Raw genomic sequence first — 20,526 nt, 5'->3', positions numbered from 1 at the left:
CGTGTACACCTGTGGCGGATTCATGTCCATGTATTGTAAACCAATACAATATTGTAAAGTAAAAAAATAATTAATTTTTAAAAAAGCAGTAGGCAATTTTTTTAAACTCCCAAAGGCCCTATAGGCAAAATAATAATAATTTTTTTTCATGTTAGTATTCTTAAAATCTTCTATGCTACAGGATCAGAAAACATTAATGATAAAGAATCTATAAAATTACTGCAGAATTTTAAGTCCCCATAAATATGTATTCCATTTGGAAACAAGACTTCTAATCTGTCAGGTAAGCTTTTGTAAGCCATAATACATAAGCAACTTTCCTATCACTTAGCCCAGTTCAATCACCAAAAATTTCATTAAACTTTCAACAATTGACAATTTAACCCATCCCTTCTGAATTATAGTTCATTCAATTAAATAAATATGGCAGAATTGTGTGGAGAATTTTCTAGTACTTCCTTGTTTTTCATTTAGAATCTGTGTTAAATTTCACTGTAATTGAATTGATTAAAAAGACAACTAGATGTGATATTTTGTGATGTGATAAAGAAAAGTTATACTACCTCTGACATGAACTTTTTTAAACATCTGGATTCAATTATAAAACAGCAACACCTCAACTCACTCACTCCTGAAGTGACGTGGATGTTATTCTCTACTTGGAAAAGCTGGGCTCAAGCAGCTCTTCCACGATGACTTAAAGAGACAAGCAGGAGAGCACACTGGCGGCTTGGAACTTCCCCAAACTAAGACCCAACACCGAGCAGCAGGGCATTTGCAGGACTGTGATTCCAAAGGGTGTGCATGACAGGAAAAGAAAGGGGAAAATCAAAGGGACAAAAGTTCAAGGCTATCACAACAACTGTTAGAACATAATGCAAGTTACAGGATACTCCTTACAGAGCTAAACCGTAAACATCCAAACTCTCTGAAAGTTGCACAGCCCAGAACTCGTGTTCCTATAAAACTGATATAGAGTGTAACTGCTGGAAAAACACCTTTGGTAGCCGCTGCATTAGAAAGCACCTGAGAACACGTCTCCTCTTAGCGGTCCCCTTTGTTGGTATACCAAAGTTCCGCGAACTTTTTAAAGAACTCAAAAAACTGAGTTTACTACTTGACAATGACCTCAAGAAAACTCTCACACTTGTGTAGCCTGACACGGACTCTGACCTCAAAGGGGCAAACTATTATCTTCCTAGAAAGTTAAAACAGAAGTTATTTTCTAAATAGTTATCTTGGTTTAAAAAAAAACACTGCTTACTTTTTTAACAGAAAAGCATCATCTTTTCCTATCATTTCTTCTGTGTGTTCTTCTCCAAGGTCACTCCCTCTCCAGGTGACTTAAGAACCTCAGGGTCAGGAAGACAAAAAATACTCCCCACTGAACCTTATTTCCCGTATTTTTTAACTCACTGAAGGGAGCACAGGCTCTCCCTATAAATTCCTGTTTGCAGTATGTACTGGAAATTATAAAACTCTGATGCAAAGCAAAAGCTCGACCTCAGGGAGCAAACAGCTCTCAGGAAAGCTCCGGAGACATCCTAACCCAGGGATACCTGACTCGTGCACGGGGAGCCCCGCGGACACCTCTGCAGCTGAGTCCTGACTCTGCCACCCGTCACTCTGCGGTCACACAGGGACGGAGGCCGGGTGGCCGTCTGCCTTCCACTCCCTTCATTCCTAAAATGAGAACAATGCAGGCCCGCCAGGCTCGAAAGAGCAGCTGTGGAAATTCAATAAGATTCTCACCTGAACTCACTTTGAAAAGAGAGCAAATAAAATACAAATCAACTTTGTCACAAAGGTGCAGAAGGCGATTCTATTCTCGTGGCGGGGACGGGCTGGGGCACAGGTAAACCGCACCGTGAACCCCACCCAGGTCCGGAAGGGCAGGCCTGGGGCCAGCTGCTCAGAGGCGGCCAGCAGAGGCCAGGGGCTGCCTCCCCATGGAGCGGCTGCAGGCATACCCCAAGGCGCAGGCCTGGCCCGCCCGAAGTGGAGGACGGTGAGCATGGGACTGCAGGGGATGACGGAGGAGCCCCTGGAGGTGGGAGGCGCCAGGCACACAGATGAGGGTGGCCAGGACCCCTCAAGGTGGAGAAGGACCAAACCGTCACCACTCATGGAGCTAGTCGAGTACAACTAGATTGCACGACAATCTGGCAAACACGGACGCAGCCCCATCACGCCCGACACACCGCGCAACCGCAGACCGAGGGCGGGCAGGAAGCTCCCGATGCTGCGGACCTTCCACCAAAACCACTGCCTCAGCCGCAGCAGAAACACAGTAGAGGCTGCTCATTTCTTAGTTTAAGACTTTCAAAATTAAAATAAACCTGCCCCTGAGCTCCTTGGAAAAATAACTGATACCAGATTTGGAGCAGAAACACACAGGGACTGTCCCATCCCCCTAGAGAGCAAAGGAAGCCGGGATCACCAAGGTTGGCCCTGAGGGACATGGAGGCCGAACGGAAGGTTCTCCAGGCCACAGACGAGGCCACGGGAGCGTCAACAGACCGAGAAGAAGATTTAATTCCATGAGTTCATAAACAGCCAAAAAAGTTGGCCCTTACAGGATGCTACAGACCAAGTCAGTAAGAACTGATAGAAGAAGAAGAATGGATGATTCGCCGTGAATCTCCTGTACCTCAGGGTAACCAAGTACTTGCAAGCTTCTCTTTCAGGAAGCATTTCAGCTAATCAGTGAAGAAGGAATTACAGAATTCAATTATCACCACTTTGCAGCCTCTAATGAAAAAATGAACCTTGATGATGACCCTCAGTGTCTACCGACGTTATAAGAAGAAAAACAAGACCGTGTGCTCCTCCTGATGGGAGCACACAGGACCAGATGGGAGCGACTCCTGCCCTCACCCACCCCCAGACCAAGAATAAACTTGATCACATCTGTAAACCTGAACATGTGAAGACGGGACACGGAGGAATGAAAGAAAGAGCACCACGCAGGGAAACAGCCAGTCATTTGGTACAAATAAACGAATTATTAAAAACAGCTAGGAGACAACTGGGGCAGTCGGAATACGGACAGATATCTGATTGTACTAACTATTATTAAGTTGATAAATACAATATTGATAGCACAGCATTTTGTAAGATAATCATTTACAGGTAAATACGATGCTAAATACAGCTATGATACTGTGCACAGAGTTTACTGTTAAAAACTGGGATGGGGCGGGGGGTGGGGTCATGGAAAAATACAGCGCTACACATGAAATGAACTTTGCTGCAAACTAGTAACTGCTGTCCATAAAGTTCCTCTGACAGCCACTTTGCCTTCCTGCATTTCTTCTTGGAGAGTTTTGGTCACTCCTGTACAATGTTATGGACTTCTGTCCATAGTTCTCCAAGCACTCTGTCTACCAGATCTAATCCCTTGAATCTATTTGCCACCTCCACTGTATAATCATAAGGAACTTGATTTAGATCGTACCTGAATGGCCTAGTGGTTTTCTCTGCTTTCTTCAATTAAAGCCTGAATTTTGCAGTAAGCAGCTCATGATCTGAGCCACAGTCAGCTCCAGAACTCGCTTTTGCTGACTATATAGCTTTTCCATCTTTGGCTACAAATAATATAATCAATCTGATTCCAGTATTGACCATCTGGTGATGCCCATGTGTACAGTTGGCTCTTGTGTTATTGGAAGAGGGTGCTTGCTATGACCACTGCGTTCTCGGCAAAACCGTTAGACTTTGCCCTGCTTCATTTTGTACTCCAGGCCAAACTTGCTTGTTACTCTGCTTTTGCATCGCAATCCCCTATGATGGAAAGGATCTTTTGTTGGTGTTAGTTCTAGAAGGTCTTGTAGGTCTTCACAGAACCAGTCACCTTCAGCTTCTTCGGCATCAGTGGTTGGGACACAGACCTGGATTACTATGGTGCTGAATGGTTTGCCTGAAACTAACTATAACTTAATCAGAGGAACACGCATGTGTTTCAGGAGACCCTCAGGCCTCTGTGATACACAGAGGGCTCTGTGTGTGTGAGCGAGTGTGTTTGAGCATGTAGATATACGTGTGCACACACTTATTGCACTTTTCTATAGAGAAAGATTGAGGATTTAGTCAGAAAGGTCTACCATCCAAGGACAGTTACAAAAACTAAAAAACCCTGCCTCCCTGAGACCTGCTGCTGTCAATCCTCACACAGCGAAGTGTGATCTCTACAAATAAACAGAACCGCCAGGATCAGGCGACCCCTTCCCACCACACACCACACGCTTGCACTGCACACCTGACTGTCCTCCAGCAGCCGCCCACCTGCCAGGACCCCCACCCACCACGTCCACTTTAAAGGACCTGAACTCAGCCGTCACCACTGGGCGGGGGGAGCCCTCCTGCCACCCACCATGCCCCTGGGGCCGGAGCCCGTGGTTCAGTCCCGGCCACTGTGACGGGGCCATGTGGCAGTGGTCCCTGCAGAGGGAGGTGTGTGTCCTGAGGAGGGAGAGGCCCGGGGCTGCCCTCTGTCCTCACGGGGTGGGGGGCAGGAGGGGGGTCGGGCCTCAGGCCGGTCTCCCTGCAGCCCGGGCCATGATGTCCTGGAATCTGCTTAAGCCTCCCGAGCCCCGCGACATCCCGCCGCCCACCCTCCTCTCTTCCTTCCCCACCAACCACCCCAACTCCACCTCTAGGAGCCCTGACCCCCATCAGCCTGCTCTCCTCTCTTCCTTTCCCACCGCGGGAACCCTGCACCGCCCACCCCCAGCCTGCTCTCCTCTCTGGGGTCTTTGCTCCCCATCCCTCCCCGAGGCAGGAGAGCTGGGGGGCGGCTACAAGGGCCTTCCTGGGATACAGGACTGCGGGATATTTTTAATATACTCTAATGTCGCTACAATACAATATGACATTTACGTAATAAAATATAATAGCGTATCAGATAAAATATTTTAATATGAGGTGAAGGTTTATATTTGTGGTTTGCTGTTTAATTTTAAAGGAGATATATATAATTTCACCAACTTGCTCTTGAACTCAAGTATTTTACTGAGGTATAAGGTGGATAAAAAGGCCCCCAACCCCGTTTTAAACAGTAAATACCCCTGTGCTTGTAATAATTTCGTAAATGGCTTGAAAAGTGGTGGTACCCTTGTGGGGATTGAACATGCAAATACCCGAGCACACACGGGGCTGGACACATACAAGCACTGGGTGTTTTAGCTGCTGTTATTAATGATAATCCTGCTGCTGCTGCTGCTAAGTCGCTTCAGTCATGTCCAACTCTGTGCGACCCCATAGACGGCAGCCCACTAGGCTCCTCTGTCCCCGGGATTCTCCAGGCAAGAATACTGGAGTGGGTTGCCATTTCCTTCTCCAATGCACGAAAGTGAAAAGTCAAAGTGAAGTCGCTCAGTCGTACCTGACTCTTAGCAACCCCATGGACTGTAGCCTACCAGGCTCCTCCGTCCATGGGATTTTCCAGGCAAGAGTACTGGAGTGGGGTGCCATTGCCTTCTCCGATGATAATCCTAGTACTACCTAAATTATAAGTATAATGGCTTTGATGTGAGTAACTGAGCTCCAGGCATTTTAATACAAGTAACCACCTTGCAGGCAAGGTGGTTCTTTCTCACCCTCTCACCCCTCTCTGACCTTCCCAGCCCCACGGGGCCCTGTGCACACAGTCTGTGTGAGGGAGCCCTTCTTGCGGGTGTGCCATCAGGAAACAACCGTCCTCCGAAAGAAGACAAGATGGGCTATGCTTCAGAGAGCAAAAAGCCAGGCCGGGTTTTAATCAAATTCATTTAGGCTCTGGAATTATTCCAGCTGCGTCTGAAAGAAACACTGACAGAAAGCAGACGCAGAGGAGCTAAGAAATGGCTGGCACTGATAGCACCACAGGGGCCGTGGGCATGGCCTGAGGGCCTCACACCCTCCTGCGGGCAAGACAGGCACTCCATCCCAAGCTTGGCAAGGCACTCACCCCTTTCTAAAAACCATCTGAGAGTTGTAACGAGAATCTCAGGAAACAAGAGGAAAAGAAAGCTGAAGGGTCACAAAGAACTCGTCTGAAAACCAAGATGCCCAGAAACCCCTCTGGAAGCTGGGAGGTCAAAGGAAAGTGATAAAGGACAAAACAAACCCCAGCCTTCTGTGCCCAAACCACCTCCAGTCCCCGCTCCCCCAGGGACAGAGGAAAGTGATGGGACGGAAACCCTGTCCCCCAGGAAAGGCAGGATGGAGGCCCGGCAGCAGATCGGAGCTCAGGGGCCACTGAGCACTTGCATTTATAACCGTTTCCTGGACCAAAAGTCTGTCTCGCCAGAAGTTAAGGGATTCACTTTTGCAACATGCTTTCACATCCTGCAGGGGAAAGCAGGTGCTGACTTTACTCACCTCCGAGACGACAGCACGTTGACATACTTTAACTTCTATCCTCCCCACCTGATAATGCTTCAATAACCTCAAGTATGTATGGTTTTAATTTTGGATACTTGATATACTTTAATGTGTGTGTATTTTAAAGTGTTTCAGATTACAAATGCCACACCACTTACCGTAAACTAGCCTACGGACCAACAACCCTGCAATTAAGGGTGAATTATCCTCATTCAATAGATTAAGACTCCAAGGTTCCCAGAGGGGAAAGCCTGAGTTGCAAAGTCCCAAAACTGGACCGGAGCCTTTGCTCGCACATCCCCGGGGGCTCCTTCTAAACCGCCTTGCCCCGGGCCCACGCACATGCAGGCAGCCCCTCTGGGCCACTCCTGGCAATGCTGACTCATCAGCAGCCCTCCGACTTCCCCGTCTGCATCTGGATCCCTGTGTTTGCTACAGACCCACACTAAAGATCAATATCACAGCAGAAAGGGAGTAGCAGAACACCTGTAATCACACACTAAGCTGGAGACCAGAAGGGAGTGACTGCAAAGCGCCAGGAGGGCAGAATAAGGAAACGCTTAGAGGAGACAGGAGCGGGGTGGACGGAGGCCAGCGCCCCTTCCACCCAGACCAAGACCTGCACACATCCTGACTGCCCCTTCCAGGACTGTTTAAATAAGAACCCACTGTTTGCTTTCTCAGCTCTCTGGGCACAGTCACCACCCACAAGGCAATCAGGGGGCCAGAGTCCTGCCCCTACAGCACTGCGTTCTCGGGCAGGTGACCTCTGTCCCTCATGATAAGCTGCTCTCACTGCAGGCCTTAAGGCCTCTGCTGAAGAAGAGGGTGTGTGTGTGGGTGTGTGTGGGTGTGTGTGGGTGTGTGTGGGTGTGTGTGGGTATGTGTCGGAAAAGACGACTGTAAGGAGAAGAAATGGGGGAGGGAGAAAACTACAGGAGGGAGAGAAAAAACAGATAATCAAGCCAGGACCTTTTGTAAAAGGTGACCCAGGTTGGCAGCCAAGACTTTTCAACAGTTCACCATGTCTCCACACAGCCAGTCTCAAGAAAATCCAGGAGAAATCCTGACAGTGCCTGGTGGTCCTCGCCCAGGTGGGCCCTTGACCTGGTGGGCCCTCAGGCTGCTGGTCCTTGGCCAGGTGGGCCCTCGGCCTGGTGGTCCTCGGCCAGGTGGGACCTCGGCCAGGTGGGCCCTCCACCACCACCTTCCCAGTGTGAGGAGCCATCCTGGTGCGTGCCCTGCTGCACACAAGCTTGTCTTTCCTTGGGACTGGCCTTGGGTGCAGAACCCGGGCTCCTGGGCAGAAAAATAGAAAACCTGGGAAGTGAGAGTCTGCTCTACAGAGGGGCCAGGATGCAGGCTCCAAACTCGGACAGAATTCGTCAGAGCTGCAGGAGACCACCATGGGATATAAGAGTTAGATTTATAGATGAAAACTGTGTGTAAGAATAAAAATAAAACCAACTCCTGGCATTGCTATGTGTTATAATTGAATTTAAATGTTAATGAATCAAGTTAATAAAGTCCTCTCGTGGAACATACCATTAACAAAAATAAACTGAAAAGCATACCCAGAGCAACAGTCCCGACACCAAAGGTACGGACACGTCTCTGAATGTGTCTGAGTCTCTGAAAGCGCGATCTTCAAGACGTAACAGTGAGTCAAGGTTTTGCCTTTAACACGTCAAAATTAACGAACTCTGATCCTACTCGCACGTATTCCCCTAAATTACATAATCTCACTGAAAACAGAAAACCATACAAACGACTTAACGTGTAAGCCAAAATCTACAAGCAGAGTCTGTGACGGCTGTAGCACAGGCAAGGAGGCGTCGCATGGGCCGTGGGGTGAGGAACCTTAAGATGGGGTCCCTCACCCCGGAACGGCCCTACCCACCCTCGCTGACTCCTACGGAAGATCAGCGGGAGTCCAGAGCTGCTGCGAGAGCCTGTCCCAGTCTAGGCAGTAAGGTTTGCTGAAAGGCAGGGAAGCGATTCAGAAACAGAACGACGAAAGCAAGCGGTGAGATCGGGCTCCGACTGCTGTCATCACGGTGGTGCACTTTCCCCTGATACTTTATACCCTCTTAAACTTCACAATTTTTCTACAGTATGCACATAATACTCTTTTTAAAACTGGGGAAAGTGTTCAGGAAAAGACAAGCTGTATCTTCAAGTCGCCGCCGCCACCACCCGCTCAGCTCCAGCTCACTCCTGAGTCACTGGGACTGTTCCACAAGCAGCCAAGGGTGAGTCCCACCCCAAGGCCAGCAGACTGAAGGGGGAGGACCCGAGACTGTCCACGCTGAGAGCTGTCCACGCTGCCCAGCTGGTTCCTACTGCAGCTGCAGAACCTGGGCATCTTCGAGGAGGACTGGAATCGAAGGTCAAACGCCAAGGAGAAAATCAAAGCCTTCTTTTGGAACAAGCCCCAAATCTAGAGAATTGCTGATGCTGGCAGAATGTCAGTAATTCCTAGAGAGTGAGCCGGAGCTGTGAAGATGAGAGCAGGGGGTGAGACGGGGTGGGCTGGAGGACGGAGTGGACAGGCGAGGACTGCCTCCTTGGGGTTCTGGAACAAAGGGTGTGTCTGCACAGGTGCACCTCGGGCCACAGGGGTGGTGCTCTTAGCGGCCAGGCCCACTCCCCTGGGCCGGCCACGTGCAGGCTGCCCAGAGCTCCCCTGCGCCCTTCAAGCAGGGGCTCCCACACCTGCCCCCAGTAGCTCAGCTCCAGGCACGTAGGGACACAAGACCATCCTTCAGTGAAACCCAGGCATCGGTCCCCAGGCCACCCCTTCCCCAGCGAAGGGCCCCAGCTACTCAGAGACCCCCTAAAGAGCCTGGCCGGAGGCTGTTCCCCAAGTCCTCCTCGAGTCCAAGCCACACCGGATGTCACCCAGATTGACCAGCCCTCCTCAAGTCCGGTTTCCATTACACGCGCTGGAAACTCCAGCCAGGAAACGAGGGGAGGCATCCAGGCCTTCACTCCCTGCGTGGATCTCCCTCTTCCAAAAAGTGTATTTAAAGAGAAGAAAATCAATGCAAGCAGGAGAAGCAGCCCGTGTGGCTCAGAGAGCCCAGAGGGAACCCCAGGCTTCCTGGACACAAGCCAAGCCGCCACCGAGCACGGGACCCCCACAGGGGCTTCTGGCCCCCAGCCGGGCCCCAGCCACTGGCCTGCTTGCCATAAAGGGTTCCTTCTAAGACACCCCGTTGTTTCTAGGAATTAAAACCAAAATCTCCAAAATAACAGTATGGTAATAGAATAAACTTAAAATCTATATGCTCGAACATTACTAAAGACTAAAACACAATTCAATGGAAAAAAAAAATACTACATAAATTGAAATAATTCAAAAGTTCCTAAACAGACAAAACAGCAAAATGGATGTGGGGGGAGGGGGTAAAATGAAAAACCACTACAGTCCACAAAAAAGCTAAAAGAAAACAATAGAAATGGTTCAGTATTTGTTCTAACTTCTATGTTTCCTTCCCAAGGTTTACATTAAAAAGCAAAACTTTCTGAAAAACCCACCATGTATTATCACCTCCCCTGAAAACCAACCCCTCCCAAAGTCTTCCTATTCACCCCTGAGAAATTCACTCAGTACCCGCCCTGCAGGGCATACCCAGGTTTGACCAATGTCATAAAGCCAAGTCAAAACCAGTCAGAACCGCCCCAAACCTGATTTCAGTTTCAGGTTCCCAAGTTAGACCTGAAACAGCAAGAATCTGCACCTTCCCTCCCGCGCCCTAGGAGGCAGCCCAGGTCCAGAGCTGTCAGAGGGGCGGGGGTCCTGGCCCCAAGGCTGCTGCGGTACTCTCTGTGAAGTGGGCTCTGCCCAGCGTGCCAGGGAATGTGGCGACAAACGAAATCTCCAGCAGGCAGCTCCTCGTGCTCACAAGTACTGTGCACGGTGCCCAGCGGTCGGCAGGCACCAGCTGGACACGGCGGGCACGGTGGGCAGGCCCTGCACGCCCTTCCCTGCGTACTGGTTTCCAGGACACGGCCTGCTCCAGGGCATAAGTCATGGGACGTGTCCTACCCTGCCGTCCAGAAAAAGCAGTCATCGCAGGCCCGGAGACTTATACTTGAGCCCTGAGAATCAGACAAGTAACTCTTTTTTAATAAAGCAGTATTCAGCGGAGGGCCAAATGCCACCAACAGACCAATACCAATCCATGACAGTTACAGCCCACTCTTCTACAAAACGAGAAGAAGAGACAGACTAATACAAAAGTAGGTCCCACAGCCCAGAGGATGTGATTTGGTGATTGTTCTTTACTCTGACAACACATCCTTGTTACACTTCAGTGTGCAAGATGGCTGGGACCACAGAGGAATTTGCTTAAAGTTCCCACATTCAAGATAAAACTTGGCCACTGCATATCATTCTCAAGTTTTTCTCAGTCTACGAAATCTGGGATGGGCTGATACTCAGGACTCCTCCTAGCTCATCCCCCCAGACCCAACACAGGGCATGGCAGGAGCACCTTCTCCTTATTCCCCGCATCATTTCTGAGACAGCAAGCCAGGACACCGACTTCTCAGTGTGCCCACACGACGAGAACTAAACCACAGCAGTCCCGCCGCAGGCCCACCCAGGTGTCCTCGCGTGCGAACGGCCACGGCATGTTACACGCATGCCGCAGTGACTTATTTATTCTGATCACAGAAATTAACATGCGTGTTACACGCATGCCGCAGTGACTTATTTATTCTGATCACAGAAATTAACATGCGTGTTACACGCATGCCGCAGTGACTTATTTATTCTGATCACAGAAATTAACATGCTGTTACACACGTGCCGCAGTGACTTATTTATTCTGATCACAGAAATTAACATGCGTGTTACACGCATGCCGCAGTGACTTATTTATTCTGATCACAGAAATTAACATGCGTGTTACACGCATGCCGCAGTGACTTATTCTGATCACAGAAATTAACATGCGTGTTACACGCATGCCGCAGTGACTTATTTATTCTGATCACAGAAATTAACATGCGTGTTACACGCGTGCCGCAGTGACTTATTTATTCTGATCACAGAAACTAACATGCGTGTTACACGCGTGCCGCAGTGACTTATTTATTCTGATCACAGAAATTAACACGCTGTGAAGTTACCTGTCAAACTACGTGCGCCCCCAGACGACCAGTTCCTTGAGAAACGTCCCAGCCATCGCGCTGGTGGCCACATCCCCAGCACCTAACTCAGCACAGGACAAACCTCAGCAGGTATTTGTTTTTGTGTTCAGTCGCTAAGTCGTGTCCAACTCTTTGTGACCCCATGGACTGCAGCACATCAGGCTTCCCTGTCTTCACTATCTCCGAGACTTTGTTCAAACTCATTTCCATTGAGTTAGAGATGCTATCTAACCATCTCATTCTCTGCAGCTCCCTACTCCTTTTGACCTCAATCTTTCCCAGCATCAGAGTCTTTTTCCATGAGTTGGCTCTTCACATCAGTGGCCAAAGTACTGGAGCATCAACTTTAGCATCAGTCTCTCTAATGAATATTCAGGGTTGATTTCCTTTAGGGTTAACTGGTTGGATCTCCTTGCAGGTCAAGGGACTCTCAAGAGTCTTCTCCAACACCACAGTTCAAAGGCATCAATTCTTCAGTGCTCAGCCTTCTTTATGGTCTAACTCTCACATCCGTATATGACTACTGGAAAAACCACAGCTTTGACTAAAATGACCTTTGTCAGCAAAGTAATGTCTCTGCTTTTTAATATGCTGTCTAGGTCGGTCATAGCTGTTCTTCCAAGGAGCAAGTGTCTTTTAATTTCATGGCTGCAGTCACCATCTGCAGTGATTTTAAAGCCCCCCAAAATAAAGTCTCTCAGTGCTTCCACTTTTTCCCCCATCTATTTGCCATGAAGTGATGGCACCAGACACCATGATCTTAGTTTTTTGAAAGTTGAGTTTCAAGCCAGCTTTTTCACTCTCCTTTTTTACCCTCATCAAGAGTCTATTTAGTTCCTCTTCACTTTCTGCCATTAGAGTGTTATTATCTGCATATCTGAGGTTGTTGATATTTCTCCCAGCAATCTTGACTCCAATTTGTGAGTCTTCCAGCCAAGTGTTTCGCATGATGTACTCTGCATATAAGTTAAATAAGTAGGGTGATAATATACAGCTTCAACATACTCCTTTCTCAAATTCAAACCAGTCCGTTGTTCCACGTCCGGTTCTAACCATTGCTTCTTGACCTGCATACAGGTTTCTCAGGAGGCAGGTTAAGGTGGTCTGGTATTCCCATCTCTTTAAGAATTTTCCAGATTGTTGTCATCCACACCGTCTAAGGCTTCCACATAGTCAACGAAGCAGAAGTAGATATTTTTCTGGAATTCCCTTGCTTTCTCCATGACCCAACAAATGTTGGCAATTTGATCTGGTTCCCATGGAACCTGACTCGTCCACCACTGAGCATCCTTCCCACTGTGGCGCAGATGCTTTGTTCTTCCTGGAGCTATTACTAATTGCTCTCCAACCTTCCCCAGCAGCACACTGGACGAGTTCTGACCTGGGGGGCTCGTGCTCTGGTGTTACATCTTTCTGCCTTATCATACTGTTCACAGGGTTCTTGCGGCAAGAATACTGGGGTGGTTGGCCATTCCCTCCCCAGCAGACGTTTTGTCAGGACTCTCCACTACAGCCCGTTCGTCTTGGGTGGCCCCGCACGGCACGGCTCAGACCCTCACTGAGTTGGGCAAGGCCCTCTGCCATGACAAGGCTGTGATCGTGAAGGGGCTGGCAGACATTTACTGCATGAATAGACATGCCACTATTAAACACGAAGCACAAAATATAGATGCTTATATCTTTTAACATTTCAATCCAAAAAAACAAATAGCAGGAATTTAAAAGCCTTCTTCACCAAAAAATCACTTCATTTGGTAAAACCTACCATGGCAGACAGCTCAGATTTTCTGCTTTTAACCCTATAAAGTGAAAGTGAAGTCGCTCAGTCGTGTCCAACTCTTTGCGACCCCATGGACTGTAGCCTGCCAGGCTCCTCTGTCCATGGGATTTTCCATTTAACTCTATAATTTCTAGCAAAATACCAACTCATCTCTTTCCAGTGTACACATTTAATTATAAATTCACTACAGTTAATTTTGAGCAAACTCCAGGAGATAGTGAAGGACAGAGGAGCCTAGGGTGCTACCTCCATGGGGTCAAAAGAGCTGGATATGACTTAGCCACTGAGCAACTACAGATAATAGTCACTTTTTAAATTCTCCTATTGGACTTATCTTTAAAACTGATATTAAATGACTGCGCTGCTTAAATACAAGATGTTTTGCCCTCAATAGATTACAATCAGCATTCAGTCCTGTAGTCACAGCGCATGTCACTCTCAACAGACTTCAGAGGTCGCCAGGTGACCCCTTCGCGTGACAGAGTCAGAAAAAAAATCACAGCTATACACTTAATCGGTGTCAAAACCCAGCCTCTGATTCTCACTCAAGTCCACTGTCTTTCCTCAGTTAATCAATTAACTACGTGTAATGTAAAGACATAAAAAACTCCCACCAGGTAACAGTGTCTGACCAAAGCAGGACCTGCCATCCTGGAGCACTCACGCTACATAGGATTAGCGTCCGACCATGGCCAGCAATCCTCTCGCCCCGGAGGATAAGCCCGGCTCCCAGATCTGCTTGACTGTAAGACCCACCGGACGGCAAAGCGGTTTACAGCCTGCAGCTGATCCAAATCCCATGGAACCTGCTGCCTGCACAAAGCGAGGCAGACTACTGTACCCTCCACGTGCAATGCCCTCTCCTCATACGCAAGAGCGCTTTCTATCTGGCTGCTCTATGAAGAGAAAGTCCATCCTAGTAAGCTCTCTATTTCATGCCAGATTTCTTTTCTTGTTGTTCAGTTGCTAAGTCATGTCTGACTCTTTGCGACCCCACAGATTGCAGTATGCAAGATCTCCCTGTCCCTTACCATCTCTCAGAATTTGCTCAAACTCATGTCCTTTGACTTGGTGATGCCATCCAACCATCTCATCCTCTGTCGTCCCCTTCTCCTCCCGCCTTCAATCTTTCCCAGCATCATGGTCTTTTCCAATGAGTCGGCTCTTTGCATCAGGTGGCCAAAGTATTGGAGCTTCAGCTTAGCATCAGTCCTTCCAATGAATATTCAGGGTTGATTTCCTTTAGGACTGACTGGTTTGATCTGCTTGCTGCCCAAGGGACTCTAAAGAGTCTTCTCCAGCACCACAGTTCAAAGGCATCAATTATTCGGCGCTCTGCCTTTTTTATTGTCCAGCTCTCACATCCTTACATGACTACTGGAAAAACCATAGCTTTGACTCTACAGATCTTTGTAGGCAAAGGAATCTCTCTGCTTTTTAACATGCTGTCTAGGTTTGTCACTGCTGGTTTGTCATTGCTAAGACCTCTTTTCTATCTGGTAGGAATAACTGTTCCAACAGGGCAGCAATTGCAAACACCATGCCCAAACTGACACAGCACTTAAGGGGTTAAGCAGTAGCTCAAACCCACACTGGCCAAGAAGTCCAAATCTTCTTCCACCGCCCCAAGACAGAGTTCCAGCCTCCAGAGAGTTCACAAGATAAACTGCCAAGACAGTATGACCCAAATGACAGCGAAGAAAAAAAAAGAAAAAAAATGAGCAGCACAGAACATAGTGATGGATACAGATTTGCCTTACTGCTGTAATCTACATCCTTTCACAACTGCAAAACAAAAAAAAACTCTTGAATATGCTTTATTTCAAATGTGACAATTTATCCACCTCCCCTTAAAAGTTATTTACCTGTTCTTAGAATTAGTTAATACTAGTTAAAAACTTCAGAGAAGGCAATGGCACCCCACTCCAGTACTCTTGCCTGGAAAATCCCATGGACGGAGGAGCCTGGTAGGCTTCAATCCATGGGGTTGCTAAGAGTCGGGCACGACTGAGCGACTTCACTTTCAGTTTTCACTTTCATGCATTGGAGAAGGCAATGGCAACCCACTCCTGTGTTCTTGCCTGGAGAATCCCAGGGACGGGGGAGCCTGGTGGGCTGCCGTCTATGGGGTCGCACAGAGTTGGACACGACTGAAGTGACTTAGCAGCAGCAGCAGTTAAAAACTTGATAGGAAATAAAATTGCTGGGATTTATATTTCACACCTGACTTTGTAAACAAGGATGGGAGTCACCTCTGGGCAAAGTGTTTAACCTCTGCCTTTCCCAGGGGCGACAAGAAAGCTGCCTCACAGGAGGGCTCCCTGCTCCGAAAGGGAAACAGAGGCAGAGCCCACTGGGCGACATTCGGCACACAGTGGACGCCCGCGCGGCTCAGTCACCGTCGCCGCCCCTCGTCACTGCCACGTCACCATCGGGAACATCGGGGCCACGAGCAGGCTCCCCCTGGGCTGCCTGTTCCGTCGCAGCCCCAGGGCGGGACACGCAGCTGGCGCTCAAGCGCCTGCGGACGCTGACCGCACCACGGTTACGGGCACGTCTATGACTGAATAGAGGACGGTCAGCCCCCAGGTGTAACTGCCTCCAGGAGGAGACCAATTAAGCGTGAAAAAAATTGCTCCTAGAAATTCAGGAGATATGAAATGGAGAACCGCTCTCAGCCTGAACACAAGGCTTGTTGGGGGAGAGAAGCGGGAGGGCTCTCTCAAGTGAGGGAAGCATCTGTGCAGAGCCGACCCCCATCAGGGCAAAGGCAAGTCGCAGTGCGTGTCCAGAGCAGGCTTACATGTCAGGGCACAGGAGACTGGAATGGGGGGCTACCAGTCTCCTCAGAAACGCGGGCCTGTCAGCGAGGACAGACCCCAACCTGCAGGGAGCAGAGAAACACAGGAAGAATGGCTCTCGCTGCCAGTCCTCAGCTGCCACCTCCTGGCTTCTGCATCCACCTCAGAAGCAGGTGAGGCCTGTGAGAGCCGCCCATGTCCAGGGAACCTGGGCACCTGCTCTATGTATGTTCCCTCTAAAGGCTACGGGGGACCTACAGCAGCTAGAACACAATCAAATCAGTAAAAACAAGAAACAAGGCCATAAAAATGCAATTCCAAGACAAAATATTATAGCTTAAATAATCGGACCTCGACAACTCAAACAGTTCATCTCTTTGCTCTACACAAGACTCAGCACAAACGTGCGGTCTCCCAGCAAGCTAAGTCCTCTTGGCCAGGACTGCCTTTCCAACCGCGCACAGAGGAACGCTGTGTCTCCCGCGTGTCATGGCCAGGACTCTGGAACTCGGGCCTGCTGAGATGTCTGAGCACATCAAAACCGCTTCGTAAGGCAAACCCAGGGTACCTGTGGGTATGAAGGACTCACTGGTGCAACTCCTCCATATTTAAAACACCAACGTCCTACCAAGCAGACCCGACAAAACAATCTGAGTTCCAGCCTGCCTACGCTCCCGGCTGAGACTAGCCTGACATAACCCACAGCAGGAAGGCCAGGACACGTCTACAAACGCTGACCGTTCACTTCTCCGAGTCCCCACCCACCCAGTGTGCTCCCCGGGCCCGTTAGGGGGATGACTCTACTGAGCTCCTCGTGTGTCGTTCTGCTCTATGTCCCCCTGAGAGCTCAGGGCTAACGAAGCCTCACCCGCCCACCCATTCTGTCTCGACTGTCAGGGAGCCCAAAGCTGAGTCTCATGCCCGCCTGACGCTGTCCTTGGCGCTGGGGACACAATCTCCATCTTTCTACAGCCCACACTGCAGACTCCTGCTTCTTTCATTCTCCTTAGGATGGTCCAATGATGTGATTTTCATTGAAGCCACCTCAGAATCTTTTTGGAAAGGAGCAAGGAGAATGAAATTTCATAAATTATTACATATGTGTTAGTCACTCAGTCATGTCTAACTCTGCAACTCCCTAGACGGTAGCCCACCAGGCTCCTCTGTCCATGGAATTCTCCAGGCAACAATACTGGAGTGGGTTTTCACTTCCTTCTCCAGGATAAATTATTACATATCCTCCCATTATTACTACATTTGATCCTCACTGTCCCCCACCGCCCTCCCCGCGACCCCCCGCACTCCTGTACCCACTGCTCACCCAGAACACAGTCGGAGCTACTTCCAGCAGTCAGTGGCTTCTCCCAGAGTCCTGAGGCTGGATGAACCAGTCACGGGGCCTCTAATTCTTGAACAACACAAAGTTTGTCACGTGCATTAAGTCCCTGCACAGCTGTGCAGCTCTGGAGGGCAGAGTACACCCTATGTACCCTCATGTTCCCAGAGGCATCAAAGCAAGCCGTTCATCCCGCAGACACACAGTAAAGACACGCTCCATTAATAAGAAGAGTAAGTCAACATTCTGGAAGCCTACGTGGAGAAGTCATGTGAGGCGTAACAGGTCAAAAAAGGGTTTCTATCTTAAAGGTGTTTACAAACCAAAGAAAGTTAAAAAAAAAAAAAAAAAAACTAAGGCATGTACACGACCAATGTAACCAACAGAGACTCTACTTGTGTAAATACAAAGAAATGAAAATACAAACCCTGGAATGGCTGCACCTGGCTGGATGCGTGCAGGCACAGAGGCTTTTAGTTAAGAGGAGGGAGATCTGGGAGGGCATTCAGCCACAAATAACGACCCTGAAGAGGTACAGGCAGCAATATTCCAGCAGGAACATTCCCTGGCGCAGTAAAGAAGGGCAGGTGCAGTCACACCACAGGGTGAGCCCGGGGGTGGGGGCAGAGGGCTTGGAGGCGGCAACGCAGAGCAGGGCCTCCGCTCCCCCCGGCCAGTCAGTAAGAAAAATCCCCGGTAAACCATTCAGGGCTGCTGTCAGGAGAGATGGGAGGGAGGAAGCTGGGGTGGCTGTGACAGTGAAGACGAGAGACCACGGCAGACAGGCACCTGAAGTGCGCGCTTGGAACAACCCGTCCTAGAGCCCACGCCGGCCCAGGGGCCACGGCAGCCCTAAGGGCCAGAGCAGCGGTTTCCACCTCTCCTCTAAGAAGAGATCCCTTCTTAGAGTAAAGAATCCCTTTGCCCACCCCATCTCTCTCTCTCACACACACACAGAGCTGTAATTTCACATGGGTGGCTCGTTACAGAGGCAATGTAACAAGATGCCTTAGAGCAATTCTTGGGCTCAGATCTCAGCCCTGACACTCAGGAGGTATGCACCCGCAGGGAACATAACCTTGCTAAGACAGGTGTAAAATGGGGACAGAAAACATATCTGCCTCTTACACAGAGACAAAACAAATGTTTAGCAAAGTGAGCCCTTCAGTAAGCTCTCACCCAAAGTGATGAAGAAAATGGACCGCGGGTGTGTATCTCCAGACCCTTCCCATTGACCTCACGGCTCTCCCAGACCCGGGATACCCAGGGCAGGAGCCACTGTCCTGGAAGTTAAGTGCAGAGCAGACCAGTCACCTCCACCAGGAGGGGTTTACGTAGCCCTCAGAGTTCAGCACAGGCCAGGGCTGCAGAAGCCAACGACACCACCCAACAAGTGAGGGGACAACACAGAGGGTGGGTGCTGGGGGCAAGCGGGAAACACTGGTGAAGAGATGAAGAGGCGGGCCTTAAAGGTGGAAGTGCTCCTCCGAGGGCGGAGGTGCCCACTGGCACCTCCAGCCCACTGCTCTCAGGGCTGTGAGCAGGGTTCCTTTCTAACCCGGTGGATTCACACTGCTGGCACTTAGCTTGCCATGAGCCATACGAACAGAGTTACAAGAACAGCTTAACTGACTTCTCCCCGATACTGAAAGCATGCAGTCTCTTGACTGAATTCAAGAGTTCTCTTCCTCAACCTCGCAGCTCCAGCCCGCCCACCTCTGCCACCAGTTTTCAAACCCGCATTTACTGTAATTAACGTAAACCCAGTGAGAGAGGTACCATTAACCAGGAAGTTATCAGGTAGCCAGCAGTCAGCATTGCCTAAGGCTCTAGACGGTTTCTACTTTCAGCCCCAGAGAGGCTGAGGGCAGTGTGAATCCCGCTGGACACCTCCTAGTCCACGATCGCTGCCTCAGTTGCCCAGTCTGTGAAGTGGGGGTCCTAAGAGCACCCCCTGGAAAAACAGCTGGGAAACCAAACGAGATGCATCAGCAGGTGACCGGCCGCAGTGGGCAGAGCAGCAGGCGCCTTGGAGTCACCACCTTTACTCGCGCCGCCCATCATTTCCTGAGCGCCGGGGTCTGCGGGGTGGGGGGACCCGAAAGGGCAGGCCCCGCCCGCCGCCACCTAGGCCGGGCTCGGACACTCCTCTGGGCCCGGCGGGAAGGGGACCGGCTGCCCCACGTGCATGTGCGGCCGCGGACACGGAACTGCCGGCGCTCACAGCAGCTCCTGCGAGGCGGGCTTTCATGTTTAAAAAGCACAAAACAGGCGCACATTTCCTGGTCTGCAGCCGCACAGCCCGGCTCCCTCTCGTTTCCTCCGCGACCGGGGGACCGGCGAGGGGCCGCGGCGGCAGAGAAGCCCCCGCGCGCGGACCCCGGCGGGGCGACCCCGGCGCCCACCCCTGGACCCCGGCCCCGAGCGCGCACGGGGGCGCCCCAAGCCCCCGGCCCCAGAGACCCCGGCCCCCGGCGCGGACCCCCGCCCCGCTCACCTGGCCCGTGATGCCCGTGATGAGCGCCACCTTCCTGGGCTTTCCCGTCTCGGCGTCCCCGGCGCCGCAGGCGCCGGGGCAGTGCGCCGCCGCCTGGGCCATATCCGCGCTCTGACCGGAGGCGCCGACAGCCGGGGGTGTGCCGCGGAGCCGGCTGCAGGGACCAGCAACGCGCGGCCGGCCGCCACACTGACAGGCCGCCCGAAGGCCGGCGGGGCGGGCCGGGGGCGGGGCGGCCGGGATGCTGCCCGGCGGGCGCCGCGTGGTCGCGTCACCGCGCGACGCTCCGCGCAGCCCGCCGGGCCCCGCCCTCCCCGGCCTCCCCGCCAGGGCCGCGTCAGCTCGCGCAGCTCCGCGCTGCCCGCCGGGACCCGCCCACCCGGCCGGGGCTCCGCCCCCCAGCCCACAAACCCCGCCCCGCCCCGCCGGCGCCCCTCCCACCCCACAGGGGCCGCGCTCGCCGGGAGGGGCGGGGCTTAGGGCGGGGTCTACACCCAGGGGCGGGGCGTTGGGCGGGTCCGCGCGGGCTGGTCCAGATTGCTGGCAGACGCTAGGATGCTGGGTCTTCGCGCCAGGCCTGCCCCTCGTA

The 20,526-nt window shown here is 50.9% G+C and overlaps 1 protein-coding gene across 2 annotated transcripts in view; it reads right to left on the bottom strand.

The window, feature by feature from the left end:
• GMDS (GDP-mannose 4,6-dehydratase) overlaps nucleotides 1-20,172 on the bottom strand; it is a 435,953-nt gene extending 415,781 nt beyond the window's left edge. The window contains exon 1 of one of the 2 annotated variants that reach the window (XM_070778494.1): nucleotides 19,938-20,172. In XM_070778494.1, coding sequence (XP_070634595.1) covers nucleotides 19,938-20,039 — 102 coding nt within the window. In that variant the 5' untranslated portion in view covers nucleotides 20,040-20,172. The remainder of the gene's footprint in view (nucleotides 1-19,937) is intronic. The other variant, XM_070778496.1, reaches the window with a different exon arrangement.
• Nucleotides 20,173-20,526: the final 354 nt, after the last annotated feature.

This window comes from Bos indicus, chromosome 23 (genome assembly GCF_029378745.1).
Source record: "Bos indicus isolate NIAB-ARS_2022 breed Sahiwal x Tharparkar chromosome 23, NIAB-ARS_B.indTharparkar_mat_pri_1.0, whole genome shotgun sequence".
Lineage (NCBI taxonomy): Eukaryota > Metazoa > Chordata > Mammalia > Artiodactyla > Bovidae > Bos > Bos indicus.
The sequence above is the reverse complement of the archived record's forward strand: the minus strand, read 5'-3'. Positions and strand labels throughout refer to the sequence as shown.